This window comes from Tachyglossus aculeatus, chromosome 2 (assembly GCF_015852505.1).
Source record: "Tachyglossus aculeatus isolate mTacAcu1 chromosome 2, mTacAcu1.pri, whole genome shotgun sequence".
NCBI classification, from domain to species: domain Eukaryota; kingdom Metazoa; phylum Chordata; class Mammalia; order Monotremata; family Tachyglossidae; genus Tachyglossus; species Tachyglossus aculeatus.
In genome coordinates, this window is record NC_052067.1 from 143,864,770 (window position 1) to 143,877,168 (window position 12,399).

Genomic DNA, 12,399 nt, shown 5'->3' on the forward strand with positions numbered 1-12,399 from the left:
CCTCATCTGTAAAATGGGGGTGAAGACTGTGAGCCCCCCGTGGGACAACCTGATCACCTTGTAGCCTCCCGAGCGCTTAGAACAGTGCTTTACACATAGCAAGCGCTTAACAAATGCCATCATTAACAGAGGACAGGGGAATGAGGGAGAAAGAGAAAAGAGGCGAAAGGGGACAGGGAAGAGAGAGGGAAGAGGAGGGAGGAGAGAGGGGGTGGGAGAGGGAGGAGAGAGAAAGAATGGATGAAAGAGAGGAGAGCGGAAAGGGGAGATAGGAAAGTGGAATGAGGGGAGAAACCTCATTCTCGCCTGTCCCACCGTCCTGTCCTCCCCCGGCCTGGAATTCCCTCCCTCCACACATCCGCCAAGCTAGCTCTCTTCCTCCCTTCAAAGCCCTACTGAGAGCTCACCTCCTCCAGGAGGCCTTCCCACACTGAGCCCCCTTTTTCCTCTCCTCCTCCCCATCCCCCCCAGCCCTACTTCCTTCCCCTCCCCACAGCACCTGCATATATGTTTGTACAGATTAATCACTCTATTTATTTTACTTATACATATTTATTATTCTATTTATTTTGTTAATGATGTGCATTTAGCTTTAATTCTATTTGTTCTGATGACTTGACACCTGTCTACATGTTTTGTTTTGTTGTCTGTCTCCCCCTTCTAGACTGTGAGCCCGTTGTTGGGTAGGGACTGTCTTTATATGTTGCCAACTTGTACCTCCCAAGCGCTTAGTACAGTGCTCGGCACACAGTAAGTGCTCAATAATACGATTGAATGAATGAATGAATGAATGAATGAATGAATGAATGAAAGGGGACGGAGGAGAGGGGAGACAAGAGGAAAGAAGATGGATGGAAATGAGGAGGCAGAGGAGGAAAAAGAGAGAGGGGAGAAGAGAAGGCTGAGGAAAGAAGATGGAGAGGAGGGAGAAGGGAGAGGGAAGAGGGGAGGGGGAAGAAGAGACAGAGGGAAGAAGAGAAGGCTGAGGAAAGAAAATGGAAAGGAGAGAGGAGGGAGAAGGGAGGGGGAGGAGGAAGAAGGGAGAGGAGGTAAAGGAGAGAAGAAAGGAGGAAGAAGAGAGAGGGGAGGGGGGAAGGCTGAGGAAAGAAGATGGAGGGGGAGAGGAAGGAAGATGGAGAAGAAAGGAGACAGGAAATGGGAAAGGGGAGAGGAAAGAGGAAAGAGAAAAGAGAGAGGAGAGGAAGGAGAGAGGAGAAAGGAATGAAAGAGAGAGCAGGGAGACAGAGAGTGTATGTTGGTAGCTCCTGTCCCCTCTCCCTCCCTCACAGATTCTCCCGCTCCCTGCTTCTTTCACTTCCTCCCTGTCTTTTCCTCTTCTCCCTCTCTCTGTTCTTTGTGTTTTTGTCACTGTCCTGCTTTCTTGGCCTTTCAAGTCCCCTCCCCCTGCCCCACTTTATGCTCTGGAAAAATACGATGCCCTCAGTTATCACATAGGCGAGCGCCAAGCAAATCAAGCCAACCAGCAATACCCCCCCTAAGAACAATGTGCCGCTCCTGCTTTTCTGGTCCTTGGTTCTGGATTCCTTCAACCGTATTTACTGAGCACTTACTGTGGGCAGAGCACTGTACTAAGCGCTCGGGAAAGTACAACACAACAGAAAAACAGCGTCACTCCCTGCCCGCAACGAGCTTGCAGTCTAGAGCAGGGGAGACACATCAATACAAATTTTATATGTATCAATAAAATGACAGTTATGTCCGTCAGCGCTGTGGGGCTGGGAGAGGGGAAGAGCAAAGGGAGAAAGTTAGGGAGAGGCAGAAGGGAGTGGGAGATGGTCAGTGAGTTGGATTATTATGTGGATGAACGTCCAGTGGGCCCTGTCTTAGCTTCCTCGCTTATAATAATAATAATAATAATAATGATGTTGGTATTTGTTAAGCGCTTACTATGTGCAAAGCACTATGTCGGCTGCACTGGGAGCCGACAGCAACCAGTTACGCATTTTAATGGCCATCTCTCCCACAAGAATCTATGTTTCCTCATATTATATTATATTAATGTATGTCTATTATATGTATTATGTATTATATATTATATGTATTATGTATTATATTAATCTGTATTATATTAATGTATGTCTCCCCCACCAGACTGTAAGTACCCTCAGCCCCTCGCCACTTATCCAAAATTTATTTAACGTCTTTCTCCCTCTCTAGACTGTAAGTTCCTTGTGGGCAAGGAATGGGTCTACCAACTCAATTTTACCACACTCTCCCAAGTGTTTAGAACAGTGCTCTGCACACAGTAAGTGCTCAACAAATAGCATTGATTCACTGTGGGTAGGGGTCTCACCTACCAACTCTGTTGTATTATACTCTCCCACAGTAAGTGCTTGGTAAATTCATTCAATCATTCATTCAATCGTATTTATTGAGCGCTTACTGTGTGCAGAGCACTGTACTAAGCGCTTGGAAAGTACAAATTGGCAACATATAGAGACGGTCCCTACCCAACAATGGACTCATTGATTGACAGTAACCTCGAACTTCGGTAAGGAAGGCTGAAGAAGGAAATAATGATAATAATGGTATTTATTAAGCACTTACTATGTGCCAGTCACTGTACTGAGCACTGGGGTGGGTACAAGCAAATCGAGTTGGATAGTCCCTGTCCCACATGGGGCTCATAGTCTCAATCCCCATTGTACAGATGAGGGAACTGAGGCACAGAGAAGTGAAGTGTTTTGCCCAAGGTCACACAGAAGACAATTGGCAGAGCCGGGATTAGAACCCATGACCTTCTGACTCCCGGACTCATTCTCTATCCTCTATGCTATGCTGTTTCACCTCAGAAGCTTCTTATCAAGGCCAGGGGGTCCAAAAAAGGATTTTAGGGAGGCTTGGGAAGTCAGTAGTTGTGTACTTCATCCATTCATTCAATCATATTTATTGAGTACTTAACTGTGTGCAGAGCACTGTACTAAGAGCTCAGCAGAGTAAAATACAACAATAAACAGACACATTCCTTGCCCACAACAAGCTTACAGTCTACTCCCTTGGCTTCAATTCTGAGTCAGAACAAAACAAAGAGGCTTATTCCATTTTACTTCTTTCTTGAGAAAGCTGTGAATAGTCACCCGGTTTGATAAGGTTTCTCCCTCTAATAATTGTAGCATTTGTTAAATAGGGTGATGTATAAAAATATGAAACTATCCAAGGATCATAAGACTCTTTTTTCCAATGGCCACAATTGTGATTCTTTTCCTTTAGTAATTGGACAGTCCAGAGAATTTCAGAGCAGTCTTTAAATGAGATAACCAACTACCTACATATCATTGCCAGTTTTTCCTGTTTTTTCACACCTCTCTTGTCTATATACATATATGTACATATGTTTGTACATACTTATTACTCTATTGTACGTGTACATATTTATTCTATTTATTTTATTTTGTTAATATGTTTTGTTTTGTTGTCTGTCTTCCCCTTCTAGACTGTGAACCCGCTGTTGGGTAGGGACCGTCTCTGTATGTTGCCAGCTTGTGCTTCCCAAGCGCTTAGTACAGTGTTCTGCACACAGTAAGTGCTCAATAAATACGATTGAATGAATGAATGAATGAATGAATGTGGAGCTAAAAAGATCAGATTGGTGGATGGTGGCTACTTCTTAAAAATGTGATATTTGATGAGTGCTAACTATGTGCTAAACACTATGGTAGAGAGAAGATAATCAGGTTGGACACAGTCCCTGTCCCAAACGGGGTTCACAGCTTAAGTTGGAAGGAGGACAGGTATTGAATCCCCATTTTTACAGACGAGGAAACTGAGGCCCAGAGAAGCTAAGTGATAATAATTTTGGTATTTGTTGAGCGCTTACTATGTGCCAAGCACTGTTCTAAGCGCTGACTTGCTGAGCAGGCAAGTGGCAGAGCCGGGATTCAAACCCAGATCTCCTGACTCCCAATCCCGTGCCCTTTCCGCTAGAGCCACTCCGCTCCCTCGAGGAAGAGGCGATCCTTTCAAGGCCGGAAGGCAGCAAGACAAAGATGGGAAGCAGCATGGCATAGTGGATAGGGCATGGGACTGGGAGCCAGAAGGTCATGGGTTCTAATCCCGGCTCCGCCATTTGTCTGCTGTATGCGCAAGTCACTTCACATAGAGAAGCAGCGTGGCTCAGTGGAAAGAGCACGGGCTTTGGAGTCAGACGTCATGGGTTCGAATCCCGGCTCCACCACAAGTCTGCTGTGTGACCTTGGGCAAGTCACTTAACTTCTCTGAGCCTCAGTTCCCTCATCTGTAGAAATGGGGATTAAGACTGTGAGCTCCACGTGGGACAATTTGATCACATTGTATCCCCCCCAGCACATAGAACAGTGCTTTGCACATAGTAAGCGCTTAACAAATGCCATCATTATTATTATTATTATTATTGTTATCTGGGACTCAGTAACCTCATCTGGAAAACAGAGATTGAGACCGTGAGCCCCACGTGGGACAGGGACTGTGTCCAACCTGATCTGCTTGTATCCACCCCAGCGCTTAGTATAGTGCCTTGCACATAGTTAAGCATTTAGGAAATACCATAATTATTATTATTATTAATGAGCAAAGTCCTTTGCGCTCTGTTACACAACACAGTTCTTCCCTCACCCCCAAGGCTAATTCCCCTGAAGGTTCCTGCAAAGAAGTTCTCTCGACGTTTCCGCCTCACGCATCACTTACCTATAAAGTCCCAAATGAACACATTCTTGTGAAAGATCCGGGTGGATCGGAAGCCATGATGGAAAACTTGCTCTAAGGCGGCCACCAGACCATTTTCTCCACAAAGCAATACGGTCAGGCTCCCTCTCTGTGGAATCAATCAACCAGTGGTATTTATTGAGTACCCGTTGGCCAGTCAGTCAATCGTATTTACTGCTGTATTGGGCTCTCCCAAATCGCTCAGTACAGTGCTCAACGCACAGTAAGCGCTCAACAAAGCTTCCCCCTCTCCATCCCCCTGCCTTACCTCCTTCCCTTCCCCACAGCACCTGTATATATGTATATATATGTATATATGTGTGTGTATAATGTGTATATATATGCATATATATGCACCTGTATATATGTGTATATATATATGCACCTGTATATATGTATATATATACACACATATGTATATATATGTATGTATATATGTGTGTATATATATACATATATATATGTCTGTATGTATTTATTACTCATTTACTCATTTTACTTGTACATATTCTATTTTATTTTGTTAATATGTTTTGTTTTGTTGTCTGTCTCCCCCTTCTAGACTTGTGAGCCCACTGTTGGGTAGGGACCGTCTCTATATGTTGTCAACTTGTACTTCCCAAGCGCTTAGTACAATGCTCTGCACACAGTTAGCCCTCAATAAATATGATTGAATGAATGAATGAACAAAGATGACTGACTGAATGAATGAACTGAGCACTTACTGTGTGCAGAGCTCTGTATTAAGCACTTGGGAGAGTACAACAGAACAATAAACAGACACATTCCCTGCCTGAAATAAGCTTAGAGTCTAGAGGGACAGACATTAATCAAAATAAATGAATTACAGCTATAACATAAGAGCTGTGGGGATGGGAGGGGGGATGAATAAAGGGAGAAAGTCTGAATGACGCAGAAGGGAGGTGAAGAAAAGGAAAAGAGGGCTTATTCCAGGCATAATCAGTCAACTGTACTTATTAAGCATTTTCTGAGGGCAGAGCACTGTACTAAGCACTTGGGAGAGTACAATAGAACAAAATAACAGACACGTTCCCTGCCCACAAGCTCATGGTGTACAGCACACAGGAGAACACAGTACTTCACAAGAGTCGGGATTCCTTTTAATAATAATAATGGCATTTATTAGGCGCTTACTATGTGCAAAGCACTGTTCTAAGCGCTGAACCACACAAAACCCGGAAGAGCTGAGTGCTGGCGAGAGGTGCCCTGAATCCCATTTCCCCAGCTAGGAAAACTCACGCCTTGAGCTTTCATCTTCACGTTGGGTATATGAAGCATTTACTATTCATTTTGTTAATGATGTGCATATAGCTATAATTCTATTTGTTCTGATAATTTTGACACCTTTCTACATGTTTTGTTTGTGGTCTGTCTCCCCCTTCTAGACTGTGAGCCCGTTGTTGGGTAGGGACCATCCCTATATGTTGACGACTTGTACTTCCCAAGGGCTTAGTACAGTGCTCTGCACCACAGTAAGCGCTCAATAAATACGACTGAATGAACGAATGAATGAATGAAGTATTGCCCGCCTTACAGTATGCTTTGTGGGGTCAGAACAGCGATCGTTCCATAGTTTTTACTGAGGCCCTAGAGTTCAGTACTCTCCCAAGCACTTAGTACAGTGCTTTGCACACAGTGCTCAATAAATGTGATTGAAGTAGAATTAGTAGACTGAGCCCCCTCCTTCCTCTCCCTCTCCTCCGCCTCCCCCTCGCCTTGCCTCCTTCCCCTCACCACAGCACCTGTATATATGTATCTATGTTTGTACGTATTTATTACTCTATTCATTTATTTTATTTGTACATTTTTATTCAATTTATTTTATTTTGTTAATATGTTTTGTTCTGTTGTCTGTCTCCCCCTTCTAGACTGTGAGCCCGCTGTTGGGTAGGGACCGTCTTGATATGTTGCCAACTTGTACTTCCCAAGCACTTAGTACAGTGCTCTGCACACAGTAAGCGCTCAATAAATACAATTGAATGAATGAATGAATGAGTAGGAGAGGATCCCTCTCTCCAAGAGCTGGTTGTCTAGTGGGGGAGAGAGGCACTAAAATAAATTTATAAAGAAATTTTAAAACATACAAATTTATAAAAATAAGGCTAGCAACGTGGCTTAGTGGAAAGAGCACGGGCTTGGGAGTCAGAGGACCTGGGTTCCAATCCCACCTCTGCCACTTGTCCACTATGTGACCTTGGGCAAGTCACTTCACTTCTCTGTGCCTCAGTGACCTCATCTGTAAAATGGGGATTAAGACTGTGAGCCCCATGTGGTACAACCTGCTTACCTTGTATCTACCCCAGAGTTTAGAACAGTGCTTTGCACATACTAAGCACTTAACAAATACATCATTATCATTATTAATAATGAAATAACTCACAGGTGCAGAGAAGAAGGAAAAGAGGACATGTTCAAGAGTAAGTTTTGAAGTAACGGATGGGTAACTGAGTCTTGACATGGTGACAGAAAGGCTGAAATGGACTTGGGAGGGATAGGAGCAGGGGAGATTAGCAATTAAGGAAGGCCCATCATACCTCTTTCTCGGGTTTGTGGAAATGCTTCACGATATTGTTCACAGCTTCCCCAATTCCCTCTTGGATTTGACCGGCATTGGGTTCTGGAAAACAGCAGAAAGTCATGGAATACTCCGACAGTCCAGCCCCTTCCCCAGGAACCCCGCAAATCGGAACCGACGGTCAGAGAGGCATCAGAGCCCGGGACTGGGAGTCACAAGGTCATGGGTTCTAATCCCGGCTCCACCATTGGGTGACCTTGGGCAAGTCACTTCACTTCTCTGGGCCTCAGTTTCCTCATCTGTAAAATGGGGATCAAGACTGTGAGCCCCATGTGGGACAGGGACTGTGTCCAACCCGACTTGCTTGTATTCAATCAATCAATTAATCAGTCGTATTTACTGAGCGCTTACTGTGTGCAGAGCACTGTACTAAGCGCTTGGGAAGTACAAGTTGGCAACATATAGAGATGGTCCCTACCCAACAGTGGGCTCACAGTCTAGAAGGGGGATTCATTCATTCATTCTTTCATTCAATTGTATTCATTCATTCAATAGTATTTATTGAGCACTTACTGTGTGCACAGCACTGTACTAAGCGCTTGGGAAGTACAATTCAGCAACAACCCCAGCACTTGGTGTAATAATAGCAATAATGAAAGTATTTGTTAAGGGCTGATGATGTGCCAGGCACTGTTCGAAGTGCTGGGGTAGATGCAAGATAATCAGGTTGGACACTGTCCCTCATGGGGCTCACAGACTTCATCCCCCTTCTACAGATGGGGAACCTGAGGCACAGAAAAGTGAAGTGACTTATCCAAGGTCACACAGCAGACCAGTGGCAGAACCGGAATTAGAACCCATGACCTAGTAATAATAATAACAATGGCATTTATTAAGCACTTACTATGTGCAAAGCACTGTTCTAAGTGCTGGGGAGGTTAGAAGGTGATCAGGTCGTCCCACATGGAGCTCACAGCCTTAATCCCCATTTTACAGATGAGGTACCTGAGGCCTAGAGAAGTGAAGTGACTTGCCCAAAGTCACACAGCTGACTACTGGCGGAGCCGGGATTTGAACCTATGACCTCTGACTCTGAAGCCCGGGCTCTACAGTGCCTGGCACATTGTCAGCCCTTAACGAATACTACAATTATTATTATTATTATTATTAATTTTTATCATCAAACAGTTAAGCAGACCAGCCCCATTGTGAGGCCTGTGAGGTGGGGATGAGGGGCCGGATGGTTTTGGGGGTGGCCTCGCCAACCCAGTTCATTTGTTTGTTTTATGGTACTTGTTAAGAGACCTGGGTTCTAATTCCAGCTCCATCACCTATCTCCTGTGTGACCTTGGGCAAGTCACGTCACTTCTCTGTGCCTCAGTTACCTCATCTGTTAAAAATGGGGATTAAGACTGTGAGCCCAATGTTGGACAGGGACTGTGTCCAACCTGATTAACCTGTATCCCCACCCCCACCCCCAGCACTTAGAACAGTGCCTGGCACATAGTAAGCGCTTAACAAGTACCATACCATACCATAGTACTAGTAATAATAATAAATATAATAATAATGATGATAGCATTTATTAAGCACTTACTATGTGCAAAGCACTGTTCTAAGTGCTTGGGAGGTTACAAGGTGATCAGGTTGTCCTACGGGGGGCTCACAGTCTTCATCCCCATTTTACAGATGAGGTAACTGAGGCTCAGAGAAGTTAAGTGACTTGCCCAAAGTCACACAGTTGACAAGTGGTGGAGCCGGGATTTGAACCCATGACCTCTGACTCCAAAGCCCGGGCTCTTTCCACTGAGTGCTTACTATGTGCCAGGCACTGTTCTTAGTGCTGGAGGGGATACAGGGTGATCAGGTTGCCCCACATGGGGCTCACAGTCTTAACCCCCATTTTACAGATGAGGGAACTGAGGCACAGAGAAGTGAAGTGAATTGCCCAAAGTCACACAGCTGACAAGCTGTACTTCCCAAGCGCTTAGTACAGTGCTCTGCACACAGTAAGTGCTCAATAAATACGATTGAATGAATGAAAAGTGGTGGAACCGGAATTAGAACCCATGACCTCTGGCTCCCAAGCCCGGGCTCTTTCCACTGAGCCACACTGCTTCTCCGCTGCTCCTTACTATTATTCTAGACCTCCGGTGTACACACAGGTTAATCAGGTCAGATGCAGTTCTTGTCCTACTTGGGGCTGAGGAGTGGGAGCACAGGAGCTGAAGCTCCATTTAACAGACGAGGAAACAGGTCCAGAGAAGTGAAATGATTTGCCCCAGGTCACGCAGCAGGAAAGTGGCGGAGTCCAGATGAGAACCAAGGTCCCCTGTCTCCCGGGCCTCTGCTCTTTCCATTTGTCTTGCCTTGGCTTATGCCTTTGAGTCTGGGCATGTTACTCCCCTCCTCAAAAATCTCCAGTGACTGCCTGTCAACCTACGCATCAAGCAAAAACTCCTCACTCTCGGCTTCAAGGTTGTCCATCCCCTCGCCCCCTCCTCCCTTCTGTCCTTCTCCAGCCCAGCCCGCACCCTCCGCTCCTCTGCCGCCGCTAACCTCCTCACTGGGCCCCGTTCTCGCCCGCCCCGCCGTCGCCCCCCGGCCCACGTCCTCCACCTGGCCTGGAATGCCCTCGTTCCTCACATCCACCAAACTAGCTCTTTTCTTCCCTTCGAAGCCCTCCTGAGAGCTCACCTCCTCCAGGAGGCCTTCCCACACTGAGCCCCCTTTTTCCTCTCCTCCTCCCTACCCCTCCGCCCTACCCCCTTCCCCTCCCCACAGCACCTGTATATATGTTTGTACAGATTTATCACTCTATTTATTTTAGTTATGCATATTTACTATTCTATTTATTTTGTTAATGATGTGTATTTAACTTTAATTCTATTTATTCTGACGACTTGACACCTGTCCACGTGTTTTGTTTTGTTGTCTGTCTCCCCCTTCTGGACTGTGAGCCTATTTTGGGGTAGGGACCGTCTCTATACGTCTCCAACCTGTACGTCCCAAGCGCTTAGTCCAGTGCTCTGCACACAGTAAGCGCTCAATAAATACAATTGAATGAATGAATGCATGAACAAGTCGTGTCCGACCTATAGCGACTCTGCGGACACATCTCTCCCAGAACGCCCCACTCTCCACCTGCAATTGTTCTGGTAGTGGATCAACAGAGTTTTCTTGGACAAAATCCAGAAGTGGTTGTCCGTTGCCTCCTTCTGCGTGGTCAATTCAAGTCTCCGCCTTCAACTCTCTCCCGTGCCGCTGCTGCCCAGCACGGGGGAGTTTTGACTTGTAGCAGATTGCCTGCCACTCGCTAGCCAAGTTAGGAATGGAATGGACAGGCCTCTGCTTGACTCTCCCTCCTGTAGTCGAGACTGGTAGAGGACTGGAAACTCTCCAGGTGCCACCCTGAGAGGGGTGTTCCTTCCATTAGGTCAAGCTTATCGCTTCTCTTCTCTTCCCCCCTTACAATCCGGTGGGCTTCCTGGCCAGATCCGAGTCCTTATTATTATTCCCCTCGCCCAACCACCCCTTTAATAATAATAATGGCATTTATTAAGCGCTTCCAGCCTTTCCAGGCTGACCCTGAAGGCAGAGGATCCTGGTGGAGTGACAGCTTGGGCCCGGGTGTCTGAGGGACCTGGGTTCTAATAATAATGACGATAGCATTTATTAAGTGCTTACTGTGTGCAAAGCACCATTCTAAGCACTGGGGAGGTTACAAGGTCATCAGGTTGTCCCACGGGGGGCTCACAGTCTTCATCCCCATTTTACAGATGAGGGAACTGAGTTCTAATAATAATGACAATAGCATTTATTAAGCGCTTACTGTGTGCAAAGCACCGTCTAAGCGCTGGGGAGGTTACAAGGTCATCAGGTTGTCCCACGGGGGGCTCACAGTCTTCACCCCCATTTTACAGATGAGGGAACTGAGTTATAATAATAATGACGATAGCATTTATTAAGCACTTACTGTGTGCAAAGCACCGTTCTAAGCGCTGGGGAGGTTACAAGGTCATCAGGTTGTCCCACAGGGGCTCACAGTCTTCACCCCCATTTTACAGATGAGGGAACTGAGGCCCAGAGAAGTCAAGTGACTTGTCCAAAGTCACACAGCTGGCAATTGGCAGAGCTGGGATTCGAATCCCTGACTTTGGACTCCAAAGCCCGGGCTCTTTCCACTGAGCCACGCTGCTTCTTCTAATCCCACCTCTGCCGTTTGCTTGCTGCATGACCTTGGGCAAATCACTTCGTTTCTCTGGGTCCGCACTTCCTCAACTGTAAAATGGGGATACCTGTCCTCCCTTCCACTTCTGTTGCTTCTTTCATTCATCCATTCAATCATATTTATTGAGCGCTTACTGTGTGCAGAGCACTGTACTAAGCGCTTGGGAAGTACAAGTTGGCAACATATAGAGACGGTCCCTACCCAACAGTGGGCTCCAACGTCTTCCAGAGGCGGGATCCCGCTCCTGCCAACTGCCACCTGCACCACCGCAAGACAGTGCGGCCTAATGGATAGAGCCCGGGCCTGGGAATCAGAAGGACCTGGGTTCTAATCCTGGCTCTGCTGCTCTTCTGCTGTGTGACCTTGTGCAAGTCACTTCACTTCTCTGTGCCTCAGTTCCCTCCTCTTTAGAAGGGGGATAAAGACTGTGAGCCCTATGTGGGATGGGGACTGTATCCAATCTGATTAGCTTGGATCTACCCTAGAGATTAGTACAGTGACTGGCCCAATCAATCAATCAGTCGTATTTATTGAGCGCTTACTGTGTGCAGAGCACTGTACTAAGTGCTTGGGAAGTACAAGTTGGCAACATGTAGAGACAGTCCCTACCCAACAGTGGGCTCACAGTCTAAAAGGGGGACAGTAAGCACTTAACAAATACCATTAAAAAAAAGGCGAGATCTTCCCAACAGCACTTGCAGTGGATGGGATTGGAAAAGAAGCAGCGTGAGAAGCAGTAGAAAAGCAGCATGGTCTAGTGGGTAGAGCCCAGGCCTGGGAGTTGTTAGGTCCTGGGTTCTAATTCCATCCCCGCCACCTGTCTGCTGTGTGACAGTCGCTTCACGCCTCTGTTCCCTCCTCTGTAAAATGGGGCTTGAGACCGTGAGCCCCACACAGGACCGGACTTGTTTTGTTTTGTTGCCAGTCTCCC

General features: G+C 46.3%; 1 protein-coding gene across 1 annotated transcript in view; it reads right to left on the reverse strand.

Annotated features, from left to right (window-relative positions):
- Window positions 1-12,399, reverse strand: part of DENND5B (DENN domain containing 5B) — a 181,663-nt gene that overhangs the window by 14,273 nt on the left and 154,991 nt on the right. The window contains exons 18-19 of the mRNA XM_038768489.1: window positions 7,257-7,339; window positions 4,684-4,810 (exon numbers count right to left, since the gene is read on the reverse strand). Of these exons, the coding sequence (XP_038624417.1) occupies window positions 4,684-4,810; window positions 7,257-7,339 (210 nt within the window). The remainder of the gene's footprint in view (window positions 1-4,683; window positions 4,811-7,256; window positions 7,340-12,399) is intronic.